General features: G+C 37.6%; 1 protein-coding gene across 1 annotated transcript; it reads left to right on the forward strand.

The window, feature by feature from the left end:
• Nucleotides 1-496: 496 nt before the first annotated feature.
• Nucleotides 497-11,245, forward strand: LOC104225688 (centromere/kinetochore protein zw10 homolog). Its single transcript, XM_009777540.2, has 14 exons — nucleotides 497-1,805; nucleotides 2,858-2,995; nucleotides 3,119-3,289; nucleotides 3,703-3,864; nucleotides 5,803-6,036; nucleotides 6,118-6,267; nucleotides 7,842-7,934; nucleotides 8,235-8,330; nucleotides 9,324-9,449; nucleotides 9,547-9,624; nucleotides 9,715-9,873; nucleotides 10,102-10,252; nucleotides 10,338-10,420; nucleotides 10,660-11,245. The coding sequence occupies exons 1-14, from the start codon at nucleotides 1,242-1,244 to the stop codon at nucleotides 10,741-10,743; spliced, it is 2,289 nt and encodes a 762-aa protein (XP_009775842.1). The 5' UTR covers nucleotides 497-1,241; the 3' UTR covers nucleotides 10,744-11,245.
• Nucleotides 11,246-15,971: the final 4,726 nt, after the last annotated feature.

Here is a 15,971-nt window from a genome sequence, read left to right on the forward strand (position 1 = left end):
TCGATCCGACCCACATAGTCTCCTGGACACACGCTATATTAATCTTCCTCTTCTGAAGGATTTTCGCCAACTCTATAGACTTACTCGTTAGTGAACCTATGTTTCATGACCCGATTCTCAAACTATAGGCTCCCTTGCCCCCTCTACCTCCCCTGCCTCCCGTCCCACCCCCTGACCCTGGCCCCATACTCTGCCCCACCCGAGGACATGTCCTTAATCTATCATCCCAGACTACAACCACTACACCTACGACAATCTAAAGAAGACTCGCTAGTGCACAACGGACAACGAATCAAACTAGAAGGAAACAAGTGACTACTAGTACACCAGTTGAAAGATTGAACTATTGTGAACTAAAGTAACATCAATTTAGTTAACACCAAAAGGGAAACAGTAGAACGTGAGGTACCAACTCCCGAGAACCAAACCTGTGTTGATTTGCTGTGCTCGATATAGTTGTACGCTCACGCACCGCTTCCCACCGCCCTTTGCTGACGCTCGTCCAGGTTGCTCTCCTTTGCTAGTGCTCGTGCGCCCAACTTGTCTCCAACAACTTCATGAATTTCCCTGAAACACACAGAAAATACCACGACCCAAAAACCAAAAAGAGATATCACCGCTACCACTGGTGTAGCCCTGACAGTAGTAGGGGAAATGTAGGGAAAAAGCAGAGAACAGTTTGCAACACCACAAATAACCGTGACGCCTGCAGTCACCTGCTTAATCGAAATTGAACCGAACACTGACACTTCACCAAGTTTTCAAGAATCGAACAGATCTAACCTTTAGAGGACGAAAAGAAAAGATCGACGAGAAAATTTCCAGTTGAATTCACTGGAGGCAGTGGTCGGACGAGAGCTTCTAAGCTTCAGAAGAAAGGGAGGCGTGAGAGATGTGAGGGCTTACCCGCTGGTATGGGTGGTCGGTGGCGTGAGGGGGGTGTCGCCGGCGTGGAATGGGGTGGTCTGACTTTTGCCCGTTGGGGATGGGATTAACGGAGCGTTTGAAGAAGGGAACCACTAATGAGTGGAAAGCTGTGAGTGTTGTCTAAATGGAAAATATAATGAGGGGCATGATTGAACTATAAATGAAGTAGAGGGCATATCTGCCCCTTTTCCAAACTACATAGGTTATAGGTTATAAAAAGAAAAACGGAAGAAACCCGACACCGGTTGGACGGGTCACATTTACAGATCACTCTACATTGTAGAGAGGAAGAGACAGGGGTTTCCCGGCGAGCCATGGATGTCCTGTTCAATTCAATCAACGTTCGCGATCTACTCTCATCACCAAACATCGACGATGTAACTTCGCCGTTATCCGCCCCGGATCTCCGTCTTCTCATCAATCGTCTACAAGTTCGTTCCGTCGATATAAAATCCAAAGTCCGGCAATACATTCTCTCACATTACTCCGATTTCTCCACACTCTTCTCCCAGTGCTCCGACGTCGTTTCGAGATCCGAACATCTTTCTTCTGAAGTATCCAATTTGATCCAGCTCATCTCGGATCATCCAGTTGAAGTAGAAACCAAAGCCGTAATTGATGACATTGTGATAAGAAACAGAGAGTTGAAGGAAAAGAGGGAATTGTTAGGCTTACTTGCTGTGGTATTGGAATTGAGTGATAAACTCAGGTTTGTGAAGGAGGAGATTAAGGTAGGGAGAGTTGAGCAAGCGGCAGAAGCGTTAAGGGAGTTAAAGGCAGTGTTGGTAACGAGTAGTAATGAAACGACGGCGTTTGAGGAGAGGCAGCCTTTGGTTTACGGATTGTTAAAGGATGAGTGGACTAAGTGTTTTGAGGAGGTAATATTTGGATATTGTTTTTGTGTATGATTGTTTGGTTGTTTAGAGGATTAAAGGAAATTAATTTGCTTAAATTCTTTTCTCTGTTATGTTTTTTGTGAAAAATTTTAAGCTTTGGTGTTAGAAATTGGTGATTCTTATAGCTAAACAATTATTTTGGGATTGAGGCTCATTTGTGAGCGTCATTGTTATTGTTATAAGGTGTTTGGCGGAATATTTGGGCTTTTTACTGAAAATATGTTGAGACAGATAATAAATGAAGTCTTTTTACTGAAAATATATTGAGACAATTATTATAAAAAAGTATTCTTTTTATTCTGGAGTAGGGATTTTGATGTCCGTATGGAGATACATTGGAAAGAAATGGGCCTGAATAGAGAGAGTGACTAACTAGTTTGTGAAGTGAAGCTAGTTTATCGATTAAATTATTGAGATGTATTAAAGGTTAGTCTTTTCATTTTGAAGTAGCAATTTCTATGGGATTGATGCGTAGTTCTAGCTGTGCCAGTAAGGAGAGTGATTTCGATTTTTAATTTTGAAATAGTTCTGAATAGGTAGGAAGTGTTCCGAAGGATTCTTATAGCCGACACCACGTAGTTTGGCATTGAGGCAGAGTTGATTGATGATATATAAGCAGTTTATCAGCCTTATAAAAAATATAAGCAGCTTGTCAGATCTTCTCTGTGTCTGGTGCAGTTGTATTTTCTGTTTCTTGTAACATCTAGATGTGGCAGCAAGGAAACTGCTTTAAATTTGTCCGTTTCCAGATCAGTCTTGCTGCTCTCTTTTTCCCCGCTTTCGCAATGAGTTTGTTAATGAGCTATATTTGTGAAGAAAACTAGCCAAGACATTGCTGAAGTCTTTTTTTGTAATGTCACTAATCAATTTTTTTTTTTGGGTAATGTGTATGTCTGTGTGTTTCCTGTGTTTGTTTTGTAATTACGTGTTTTGGGGGTTTGTTGTGGGGCGGGGGTTGACAGAAGATGATATACTGGTGATCTTTATTTAGTTTCTGTGATTCTTGTTTAGAGGAATTGGATTTGGGTGTGTAGATGCAAGAGGTGCTTTTGCGATGTATGGACAATGCAGTGTGGTTTGAGCAAGAAAACTATACAGTTCACCTGAAGCATCAGTCGAACATCAAAGGCATTGATGGGATTGAGCTCCAAACAGTTTTAAAAGCGATGGATGTGAGTTTGAACTATGCCTCTCCCTTTTCACTTTATCTGAGGGTGACTCTGGAATATATTAATATTTCTGGTAAATCTTAGAGCAAATGTGATTAACTTTTTATCTTATTTTTTCGTTTTTAGGCAGTTGGTATTATGGATTACGGGCTGTCGAAAGTAGCAGATTTGATGATTAAACATGTAATTGCGCCAGTGGTGAGTTTTAGATCAACTATTGTGGTGGAAGAGACTAATCAGGAGTCTCGGAATGGTGCTGAGGCAAATCTGAAGATACTTCCATCTGCTGACCCAAATGTAATGTTTGATGTCGATACCGCAGTTCTTCCTCTTGGCTAGTTATACATGTCTGTTTCTGCAAAAGCATCAGTTCAATTTGAACAAACATGTTTTGTATTGAGAGAGCTCAATTTCTTTGACATTCTGAGAAGAACTGAATATTTTTTCAAAAGTTACATTTTTTTTGTCTGGACAACATAATCCACTTACTTGGACATGATTGTGAGTTCTTCAAACTACCTTTTAACCTGTTTTTGGGTTTATTGCGTTAATTTTTGTTCTATAAGTTGAAGAATCCAATTTGCTTTACCTATAAAATGAAAACAAACAAATCCACCCCCTTATGCTTTGACATAAAAGAGGACTCTAATTGGTACTAAGTTTTTAATTAGTAAAATTCATAATAACCCAGTTCCTGTCTCAACATGCAGGTTGACAGTATGGATGGTGGAAGCATGTACTCTGTTCTTGTTGATATCGTCAAGTTTATTAGTAAATCCTTGTGCTTTGGAAATTGTACATGGATGATTTGCTTTGGAAGATTAACATGGCCAAGGATGTCAGATTTGATAATATCCAACTTCCTCTCCAAGGTCCAATTCAATGTCCTTGTGCCTTAACATAGGGGACGCACTTTGCAATCTGAATTATTAGAAGTCATCTTTCCTCTGTGCTAATTATGAATGCTTTGATCTTGTTGAGATCCTTCACTGGAAATTGTTTATAACGAACTGTTAACTTTTTATATATCCCTGCAGCTGCTAGTACTCTTATTACTAAACACTAAATATATCAATTGATGTGTTAGTTTGGGTACTTCACCCTTTCATGTAGAGGCAAGGTAGGTGGCTCTGTGTATTGGATGAAAGGATAGGTAATTGTGGCAATTTTTGGATGCCATTTGATTCGCTGACTTTTCAAAAGATATTTTTGAGACAGTTATTTAAAGATATATATTGTTAAAAGATATCTTTACTAGATGGATTTGGATAAGGTAGCTACGAATTACTCTGAAGAAAGCTAAGAATATGAGCCAATGCTACGGCTCTACTTTGGTGAATTTGCTGAATCCTATTTTGGCTGAAGTAACGTAAATTATCTGTTTTTCCATGAATGTTTGGTCCAATGGGCACTTCATTAGTCTTCTAACTTCATAAAAAATAAAAAAAGTACTTCATTATAACTTTACATATCGGAAGAAAAGATTATCTCATTAGTGCTACTATCTCTGAATTCAGATGATATCCTTAATTCGTCATTTCTTAATTCATTTCAACTCTTCCAATTTAGTAGGACCATTTGACGAGAGCTGCAACATTTATCTCAATAAATTGAAAATTTTCCATGTCATTCTGGTATAGAAAACATAGAACGTTTGAGTTGCTCTAGTGCTTTTTCTCCTTTCTTGATTTGATAACTTAACGATGCCTCTGATATATGCTTTTCATATCATATTTGGTTAAATAGAAATTATTCTTAGTTCCATTTCATCTCCAAAGGGGAAGAAAAGATGTTGGTGTGACCTATATGTTACATGGGTCTTTCATTTGCATTGACATACCAATGTTGAATGGGTGAGATGGTACTTCGTGCAAATCGTAAAAATTTCACTAATGAACTAGCAAAATGCTGCGGGTACGCCTATTAGACACTTACACCTTTATGAGATCTGTACCCTTAACTGAGTCCATGTGATATAGGGTGTGACCGATATTTCTAGCTGTGACTTTGTCAGAGACTTAAGTTTCTCGGACACATGTGTGGGTGTCCGACACCAGTGCGAATCTAGAGGTCGGATCTTTGAGATGTAAATTCTAAGATTCGGGATACGGATCCTAGGACAGATACGGGTATGGGGATTTGGATAAAAATAATTCAAAAAAATAAAAATATCTCTAAATTATGAGAAATTTTGTGGTATACTTACGTATAGCTTGTAAAGTATGGATTTCTTTTTTTATTGTAGATAAGTAAAGGATTGATTTTCTAGATAAGGTAATGATATTTTTTTCAAATTTACCTAGTTTTGCTTTTGATTTCGGGAATCAAGTTGTATCTCGTCTGGAGTTTTTTCATCCATTGGGGTCAGAGTACCCACAATTATTTGACCAGAACCGGTACGGATCCCATACCCACACCCATACTAGTGTCATGTCGACACGGGTGCGGCACCTAAACTGCCGTGCCGGAGCAACTTAGGTCAGAGATACTTGGGGCAGTTAAGAACCAGTTTGAAGAATCAAGTGTTTTAGTGGCATGCTTGTGTCTCTTTTCCTTGGTATATCTTAGGAATATTGCGATAACTAGCACTGTGCATTATCAGACTAATGAAGCATCAAATGTTACTGGTTTTTATTCTTTTGGATAGCACTTGATAAAGAAAACAGCTGATTAGGATTCTTAATTCTCATTGTTAACTATGTTTTATTAGATGCTAGGTATATCTTTTTTTTTTTGAGAAAAAAAATATACAAGTTAATGATAGGTATATCTTATTGTTGAATTCACAATTTTGATATTTCTTGTTTCAGAACGTGCCTGATGATGCTTCCAAACTGGCCGACTTCCAGAAAATCATAAAATGCACATCTGACTTTGAGGAAAGTTTAAAGGAGTTAATGTTCATTGCTTCCTCTGATGGCAAGGATGAAAGATTGAGCAAATTCGCTGATAATGTGGAGGTCCATTTTGCATCCAGGAAGAAGGTTGAGATTTTGGCCAAGGCTAGAAATCTACTTTTACAGTCTGACTTCCGCCTTCCAGAAGTAAGTACAAAGTGTTATACTTTTACATTTTGAATTGTCAATGTTTTAGCTTCTGAATGTGCTGTAGAGCTCTTTCTGCAGGATGGTACCAGGAGACACTCTAAAGTTAAGGATGATAAAAAGTCTGAAAGTTCATCTGACCTTGTTGTCAATTTGCTTTTTACATCTGAGAGATGTGTGGTGTCTGAAGCAGCTTCAGGTCTAATGAAGTTAGTTCACGGAACACTCAAGGTCAGTTCACTGAAGCTTAAAAAATCATACAGAGTTTTGTTTGCATGTGGGCAAAATCAAATTGTTTTACTTTCACCTCTCTCCCCTCTGTCTCCTTTACTTTCCCTTTTTAGCCAACTCATAGGGCCAAGGTTTGCTTACTTCTTTTGGCTTTATTTTCTGTATTTTTCATGTAATAATTAGGTTATCAACCCGTCTTCACTATTAATGTACATCCTTTAGTATCATGAAGTATCTTAATATAGATGACTCTGAATTGACTTATGGTGCTTTATATTTAGCTTCTATTCCAGCATTACTGAATGAAATATAGGAGGGGTGAAATTTTGATGTGAGAGGTTAAGTCGAATAGCATCAATACTTAAGATGTTATTGTCCAGCCCGCAAGGCTTTGGTCTAGTGGTAAGAATGCAATGCGTGATGTGGGTTAGGCGTGTCACGGGTTTGAACCCTGCCGTATAAAATCCTGTTATTTAAGTGGAGAAAGGTAGAGGGGCGGGTCCATTATCCACGAGTTTCGAAGAGTGAGCCACTGACCCTTGCGGATTTCTCGGTTATCCTAAAAAAGATGTTATTGTCCACTATCAACTCAATGAAGTCCAGGGTTAATCTCATTTTAATCCCAAATTAGCTGTGACAGGCTCCCTTGCATGAGTTCACAGTGTTCATTCTTTTATTTTCTTTCCCCCTTTCCTGTATGAGCAAAGAAAGTAAAAGAAAGAACAGTTGTGCACCATCAGCTATCTTGCAGAGATCAAAATATTTCCGCCAGCTTTGATTGATTATAAAATGCTTTTCAGTAATTGCCAAAGCAATGTCATTAACTAGGAGGCATTTTTAGTACCGTGTTTTACTGAATTTTGTCATTGAAGGCATGTTCTTCCAAAAGAATTGTTCGCCTGAAGTCTTGATCACTGTGTGGGGAGTGCATGGTGAAAATTGGGGTTGTTGAAGTGTGTGACCATCTTATCTAAAACTTAAGCGGTCAGGGAGAGCACACTTTTTTTACTTAATTATGTATTCAACACGCCCCCTCAAGTGCAAACCCGATTCTTTTTCTCGGGTCAAGCATGTGAAAATTCTTCTTATAATAGGTGGTGCTGAGACTTGAACTCAGGACCTCTGCCTACTTTGATACCATGTTGAAGTGTGAAACCATCTTATCTAAAAGCTTAAGCTGTTAGAAAGAACACACTTATATTTACTTGTTTATGTCTTCAACAGGGTAATTGACCTCAATAACATTGATTAAACATTTTAGTAAAACAAAAGCCAAAAGAATACTAACTTAATTTATAATGTGTTCATATTTCAATTGTTTGTGATGTGCAAGTCCTTTGTTTAATGGATGAAGGCTACCGTGTGTTTTTAAGCTGCAGATTCAGTTGAAACCAATGGAATATGCTTAGAGATATTTTGCATGTCTTTTGTCTTTGATAGTCATCAGTTGAAGGAATTTTACTAGTCTTGCTTCTCTGGCTCTTCTGCCCATTCTTACTTTTTTATTTCACCTTGTACTTTCTCGCACATCCTTTCATCTAATGACCCCTGTGGAAAATGGTCCGATCATGCAGGATGTCTGCTTGTCATCTCCTAGAGTGGGATTGGAATTCTATCATGCTGCTAGGGATTCTCTACTTCTTTATGAAGCTGTCATACCTGTCAAGGTAACTGCTGAAGAGAGCTGCATCATAAAGAAGCTTACCCGTGCAGCACATGCTTTTCCTTTCTATCCGACCTTTTTCAATCTCCTGCACATATGTGAATGCATTTAGCAAAATGTTTCTTTTTCTCCTTCTCAAAAAACGTTTCTTTTTTCTTTCTTTATTACAACCTTCTGAGCCTTCAGGGCAAGGGCAGTTTGGTGTCTGTTTTTTGTGCCTTTTTCATGATCATAATTCCTATATTTTTAATGGTTATTCTTTTTTTCTTTTTCTGGTTTCCTCCCCTTGTTTTGACTTGGAAAGTTCGAAAGGCAGCTTGATTCCATCAACCATTCTGCCGTTCTTATTCACAATGATTGTCACTATCTATCTCAGGAGATTCTTGGACTTGCATTTGAGGTAAGCATGAATGGAAAAATATCTTCATTCTGTTTTAGTTGATTTAATTTGCTCTGGTTTCGCATGTCCTACTGCAAGCAAAAAATAGTCCCACAATCCGAATTAGGTGTCCAGTTTGATTTGATGTGATCAGGAGAAAAATAAGAAATATGCTTTCTTTAGCCTTAACTAGGCACCCACTTATCTTGTTAGTTTCAAAATTAAAAAAAAAAGGATTTTAAAAGTTTGATTTAGTTAAAATGCCATGTCTTGACTTTTTGTGTCATATAGTATTATGGTAAACTTTCATTTAATTTTAGGATAGGAGCAAAAAAAAAAAAAAAAAATATCTTTACATGATCTTACAAGGTCGAGGAATAGCCTCTTATTCCTTGTTTCTTTTTGGTGCTCCCATGAGATTCCTTTATGTTTAAAAGATTGTTTGTCACTCCTAGAAAACCATCTCTTTTGGTAGGTTTTCTACTTTTTGGTGTACTTCTTGTATAACCTTATGTTTTGAACCCAACCATTTCTGATTCTTCATGAGAGCACCCGAGGGTTTTTTATGGGTAAAGAGAGTTCCAGAGGATAGTTTTCTTTTCTCCTTTCTCGAGAAAAAATTAGCACTGTATGATACGTGTGATGGGTGATCCAATAATAGCTGCATAGATCTACGGCAAACGGTGTTTGCATTCATTACTTTGGATACTATAGCATAATTAAGAAGTGAAGTTCCCCAAGTTCTACGATATTTTGCTTGGCTGAGGTAGAGAGCCTGAGCTTTTTCCTTTGCATGCACACACTAACCATGGGTTTTCTAATGCTAATTAACTTTGCACCATATATGGTTTGAATATGACATGAGCAACAGCAACAACATAGTTATTGAAGAATTGAAAGGCATTATATCTCAAGCTTCCATCTCTTTCGTGATTGTACTAGTATTTTCGCACTGGTGTTTCCATCTGCTCTTTCTTTTCATTATTGGTTAAAGCTGATAGTAAATTGTTTCAGTATCGCTCAGACTTTCCAGCTTCAATAAGGGAACTTGTTTTTGCGGATTTGGCTCCAAGATTCCAGCTGCTTGCGGAAGAAGTTTTACGAAGACAAATTAAACTTGTCATTTATAACCTAAAACAGGTAACTTTGCCCCCAGAGCTTACACAAGCACATTTTGGTTACCTACAAGTTGTATACATCTCAGTGATTATATTTGCTGGCAATGACGTGATTCTAGGCTATCGATGGGGCTGATGGATTTCAAAATACTCACCAAATGAAGCAATATGAATCTGCTAAGTTGAGCATTGACCAGGTACAGTTTAGGGATTTGTACTTCATGCTGGAAATGGTTTTTACATTAAATATTTAGTCCTAACAATAGGGCTTAAGCATTTCCTTGCAGGTGATATTCATACTTGAGAAAGTATATATTATATGGCACCATTTACTCCTACCTTCTGCCTACAAGAGAAGTATGAGCATGGTGCTGGAGGCAGTCTTTTCTAGAATAGCAAATGATATCCTGCTTCTAGATGATATTGCTGCAGAAGAAACTTTGCAGGTGAGGACCAAAACTTTTTCTGTTATTTGACCAGGAAGCTCCAGACTCTGCATGCATTACGCCATCGAATTGTGTGCAGGAATAAGTTACCAGATTACTGCCTGCTGCTTTATTTTAATGATGAAGACTGCCTGCTATTTTTCTTTTTCCTTCAGTTCTTCATCCCAAAAAAAAGCAAGTGGTTTCTTACAATTCTTTGACCTTATAGGATGATTTGTTTGTTTACAGCTCCAAAGGCTGATTCATCTGCTATTCGAGAATCTGTCTTCTTTATTGGACTCTGTAGTGGCTATCAACCAGTCAGGAAAGTTGCAGGAGTCTCCTACACAAACTCTTGATGATCTTATACCATCCCTCCGGAAATTACGCAAGCTAGCAGGTATGCCCATTGTTGGAAGTGCTTATTCCAGAAGGAAATGATTCTCAACCTTACCATTTTTTTTTCCGCTGGACAATGTGAATAGATCTCCTGGACATACCACTGAAATCCGTTACTGAAGCTTGGGAGGCCGGTGAACTTGTCAACTGCGGTTTTACGCAAACAGAGGTATGTATGAAGAAACCAGACATTAATTAAGCTAGTTACACGGTAATATATTTGGTTGGGTTGCGTGCACTGTGCTTCGCAGCTAGAATGAGGATCTTTAGCAGAACATCCTAAACTGTAACACAATCTGTAATTTGCTAACTATCGGGCCCAAAGCAGTGTCTTGTTTGGAGCATTATGGGTCTCTTCTCTTGTTCTTGAATTATCATGTCATATTCATTAGCTAGTTCGTTTTACAGGTTGAAGACTTCATCAGAGCCATATTTGCAGATTCACCTCTGCGGAAAGAGTGCTTACGGAGAATAGAAAGTATATGTTACTGAGCTTTCAGTTACGGTTACAGTTAGCTTTTTGGTTGCTACAGCTAGGAGTTTACCCGTGTCAGATCTCTCTTAACCTCGATAAAGTAAGCAATCAGTTTTTTTCCCCGCTTCAGGAGCCTTCTATGTCCAATGATTCTAAGCGATATTCAAAGAAAAGCTCTCTTTTGTGTATTCTGCTGAGGTTTGGTAGTTCAAATCAGAGAATGTACATGATAGGGTCTTCATGTGAAATGTAAATTGGTCCATTTTATGTCTACTTTCGTTTGAAAAGTCTAAACAACGATGAGAATATGAGCATAGCGTACAACTGACAGAGAAATGACACATTTTAGATTCATTCAGTTGATGGGAATTAGAGTCCCAGTAGTTTCTCAATTTAGCAACTGTAATGTGAAAGGATGCTCCCATCTTCCGCTGTTTCTTTTGGGCTGTTATATTTAAGTAAGTTGTTTCGGTCACTTGTAAATTCTTTCTTCTTTATAAGCATAACATTTGTTCATCATTCTGAATATGTCAATTTTTGGATGTGGATGCTGAAACACTGCAACTATGTGCATGCGCACCCATTTAGAGCAAGTAATACCTATGAGGAGCACCAAGAGTGGTCTAACAGTCATAAAGTAACAAAAACCATGGGACATTAGGTTTCAGATTTCAATTGAAGCACCAAGAATATGCCTAAACTTTGATGAGCTTAGTTACCTCGGTACTGTGCGCAAACGGATTAGGTAATCACGAGTATTAAAATATAATGCCTATAGGCTATGAGGACTGCAAATGCATAGACACAAAAGTTATGGTGGTTCCACTATCAACGGTTCATAGCCTTGAATTGACGGTTACCTCTATCGGAGATATTTGGACTTGGGAGTTACTCGTGTTGATCTTTATATGGACTTTGGCACGCCGTTACATTAATCTAACTATAGAAAATTCAAAAATTATAGTAGTCTGTTTTTAAGTGAAAAATAGTATTTTTGTAAAGGGTGAGACAAACATAACAACCTGAATAATCCCAGATAGCAGCTCCTAATTGCCCAGCTAGGCACGATCGCAAACATAAAAAAATGAGGCACCGCTTGCCTTAGTGAGCTCGCAAAAGAGGAAAGAAGGGGAAGAGAAAAAAACAAACTAAAGACAACATACCATAGCCACTCACAACTTACTGTTATCCGTGTAGATTTGTATTTTGAAATTTCAAATACGGTGTAACAACGTTATAAATTTATACAAAATACCATACATGTATTTGATTAAATATTACATGTTCCTGTCGCTTTGGATACCCATTGTTTTTCTTCTTTTTTCTCAAAAAATTATTCACTTCCCAACATTTTATCAAATAGTGTATATATAATCCGGAGATACAAGGGACTCCATCTTGCACTGTCATATTTTTCGGAATCGAATAGAAACTTTTGAGCCTTACATATTTCTCTATCAACCTTAAACATTACAATTATTTTATAATTCTCATCTTAACTATTAGTCAATCATGATGAACAATTTAACCGTTACTTTAGAGAAAAACTTCGTGGCTTTCTTATTTTTCTAACACACCTCAGTTTATTTTATTTTTTTTCCTCTCTGCAAGACACATCTTTACATGGCCTGTTCCATGGCGATATGGGCTCCCACATATTGTTGGGGATATATTTAAAAGAAGCAGTTGCCAATTAGACTTTTAAAAGTAAAAGTTGTTGTATATACTCCAATATTGTGATACAAATGAAACACTAGAAATTAATTGGATGCTAGTTTTTTCTGCTGTCGTTTTGGAAGTTGGACAGTAGTTGTTTCTGCCTCTTGTTGGAGCTTCCAACCAAGCCCTCCCCCCCCCCCCCCCCAAACTCCCCCACCAAAATTTAAAGGAAAAAAAAAAGAGAAAAAGGAAACAAAAAAACGCATCATGCAGACATAGATTAATTGAAGTACTTAAATCTTAAGCAAGTGACAGTCCATCATCCATCGCATTTGACTATCTATTTTTGGTCTACCAAACACACAACGAATATGGCTACCCCCTAAATGTTTCTTTCCATAACCATTCAAAAATTATAACAATATTACAACATGAATTCTATTTTGAGTATATAATGAAAACAGAAACGTTAGTTATTACTTCCTGTATGAGGAGCAATCGAACAAATTTAACCTATAGTCTTATCTGCTGTTTTTTTAGCTCTTTACTTTGCATGCAGCGCTTAATATGTGATAGTATCGAAATAGATTAACGACTTAATTGAGAGATCTAAACTAATTTGATCAGCATTATGTGAGCCATGCATGAACCTTGAGAATGCATTTCTACGACTTTGAATCTCTCTTTTATGATGGTTGACGAATTCAAAGGACAAAATACAAATATTTATCTTGGAATTGGTGGAGGAATGAAAAAGAAAAGAAAGGAAAAGGAGGAGAAACATCAAAGCTCTTTAACCAAAAATATTAACACTGTTATAAAATAAAGACTATAAAGTAAAGACAAGTATAGAGAGAAACTGATATATTATTCGAATTCAAACTGATGTACATAATGAACTGAAATCTCTTCTATTTATAGAAGAAAGGAAGCTGTTGTGTAAGCTGCTACTACAAGCTGCTGTGTAAGCTGCTACGCAAGCTGCTGTGTAAGTTGCTACTACAAGCTGCTGTGTAAGCTGCTATTACAAGCTGCTGTGTAAGCTGCTACGCAAGCTGCTGTGTAAGCTGCTACTATACCAGATATGGATAATCTTCTACTGAGAGCAATGTTTATCCATAACGGAGTACTGAATGGATAAGCTTATTATACTCGGTATGGATAATCTTCTACCTAGGGTAATATTTATCCATAACCGGGTACCGAAGTGATAAGCTTCTTCAGGAAGCTTATTTTCAATAGAGTACTAAATAGATAAACATATTTACGGTGGAGTCCCATATGGATAAGCTTCTTCAGGAAGATTATTTACAACGGAGTACTAAATGAACATCCATAATATAATATATTTATAACACCCCCCTTGGATGTTCATTAAAAGATAATGTGTCTCATTAAAACCTTACTAGGAAAAACCACGTGGGAAAAAATCCTAGTGAAGGAAAAAGAGTACACATATTTAGTAGGGTAAGAAGATTATCCATAACCGGGTACCGAAGTGATAAGCTTCTTCAGGAAGCTTATTTCCAATAGAGTACTAAATAGATAAATATATTTACGGTAGAATCCCATATGGATAAGCTTCTTCAGGAAGATTATTTACAACGGAGTACTAAATGAACATCCATAATATAATATATTTATAACAAACACTTGTTTTTCTCTACCCCATAAAATGCTTAATAAAAGTCGAACGAGCTAGTATGAAGCCCTACAACGTTATCTGATTACTTCATAAAAGATAAAGGAAAATGACGTATGAACTTCTAAGTGACTAAACAAGTATTTTTTTAATCATCTTTATTCCTAATTTCCTCATGTTGCTATTTTCTATTGATAATCACTTCTCGTTCTTATTATACTACTAGTAGAAGTTTGTCTAAACTCCGCCATTTATAAGACGGTTTTTGCTTAAAATGTGATTCTTCTCGTTTTATTTTATGTGATGGTATTTGATTATGGACACTTGACAGAGCGTAGACATTTGTTTCATATATATATATATATATATATATATATATATATATAAGTGATATGAAAGAGAATTATAAGGTAGAAGCTGAAAGTTAACATCACATTAGTTAAAATATAAATGATTTAATGAATTTAAATTGAAAAATATTTAGAAATATATAATAGCGTCAAACATTTTGGAGCTAAACAAAACGAGAAGATAAAGTGGAGGAGTATTTGTATACGGGTGAAACGGGGCTAGCATATACCCCGCTTTTTCGGTGGATCAAACGGAGCAAGGATATGATTACACGTGATCGGAATTGAAGCTAAGAACTTCTTGTACCAAGGCCCGAGCAAAATGCTCGCCATCAGACTTGATCCGGGATGAGTTCTGAGACTTTGGGAAGCGCATGAACGATTGCACACGACTAACGGAGGGTCGTGATATTCGTGCCCAACCGGATATCGCTGCGCAGATCGCTCGATGTTGGTAATAGATCGGTAATTAAAAAGAGAGGAAGATTTTTACCTTTTTAGACTTGTACTAGGGGTGAAACTCTCTTACTATATATAAGGGAAGCTTTTATTTCAATAACACACATTGTAACACGCATACCAAGGCAATACAAATTGATTTCTCTGCTTTCTAACTATTAAAAAGTTCTTAATTTATTGTTGTTCTTCATATATGTTTGGCTTAGAACCAAGGGTCCGATCGAGACCAAAATTACTTTTCAGCTCAAATCCGAGCCTGGCCGCAACAACAAAATTAGTTTGGTTATTCATTCTATACCTAATTCATTTATCAAACATTCTCGATTATATGTGTTGAATCAATCCACATTTCTTTAAAACCACGTAAATTCAAATGCTATCCATTTTAAGGGTAAACAGTTTGGTGCCCACCGCGGGGCTAAGGATAATAGTAGTGGTTTGATACAAATCTCCATAACACACTCTATTTTACGCTTGTTCTTTAAGGTTTCAGTTTCATGTCAGTTAAAAATGTCAAATTCTATGATATTGAGTCTGACCATCATGGAGAAAACAACAACCTAGTGCCTAGCAATAAGGTGCCCCCTGCTGATCCCAACGGGGTCCCAGATGCCGATCCAATCGATGCCAATTCACAAGTTGTTATAAACGTCAACCTGCCAACTAACCCCGAAAATAGCATTCGCGGAGGTCCCCGACCAATAGTTCGAGAAACGTTTGAGGGCGAAGGTGATGAGGTAAGCTTGCGGTTAATTTTCAAAATGTTGCAGGCTCAACAAGGGGCGATAGCACAGCTACAGAATCAAGGACACGTCCCTAGTAGGGTCGAACCTAAATGGTCCCAGGAGAACACCCAAATAAACGAACAAACCACCTATAGGTCGGATGAAGTCAGGCCCGAAGTCAGTCCCCAAGTAATGAAAATGCTAGAGGCATTAACGAAAGCGGGTGAAATCTGGAGAAAAGAAAATTGAAGCCAACGACAAGAAGGTGGAAACATAAAATTACAGAGTCGACCAAATTCCAGGAGCGCCCCCACCCCGATTTTGAAAGAACCGGACTCCAAGAAGTTTATCCAAAAGCTTTTCCCTCCGAGCGCTACACCATAGCCGATCCCAAAAAGGTTTCGTATTCT

The sequence above is a fragment of the Nicotiana sylvestris genome, chromosome 5 (assembly GCF_000393655.2).
Source record: "Nicotiana sylvestris chromosome 5, ASM39365v2, whole genome shotgun sequence".
Lineage (NCBI taxonomy): Eukaryota > Viridiplantae > Streptophyta > Magnoliopsida > Solanales > Solanaceae > Nicotiana > Nicotiana sylvestris.

Coding starts and splice junctions, on each gene's coding strand:
- LOC104225688 (XM_009777540.2), top strand. CDS start 1,242: ATGGATGTCCTGTTCAATTCAATCAACGTTCGCGATCTACTCTCATCA. Junction 7,935..8,234: donor AAGCTGTCATACCTGTCAAG/GTAACTGCTGAA, acceptor TGACTTGGAAAG/TTCGAAAGGCAGCTTGATTC. Junction 8,331..9,323: donor TTCTTGGACTTGCATTTGAG/GTAAGCATGAAT, acceptor AAATTGTTTCAG/TATCGCTCAGACTTTCCAGC.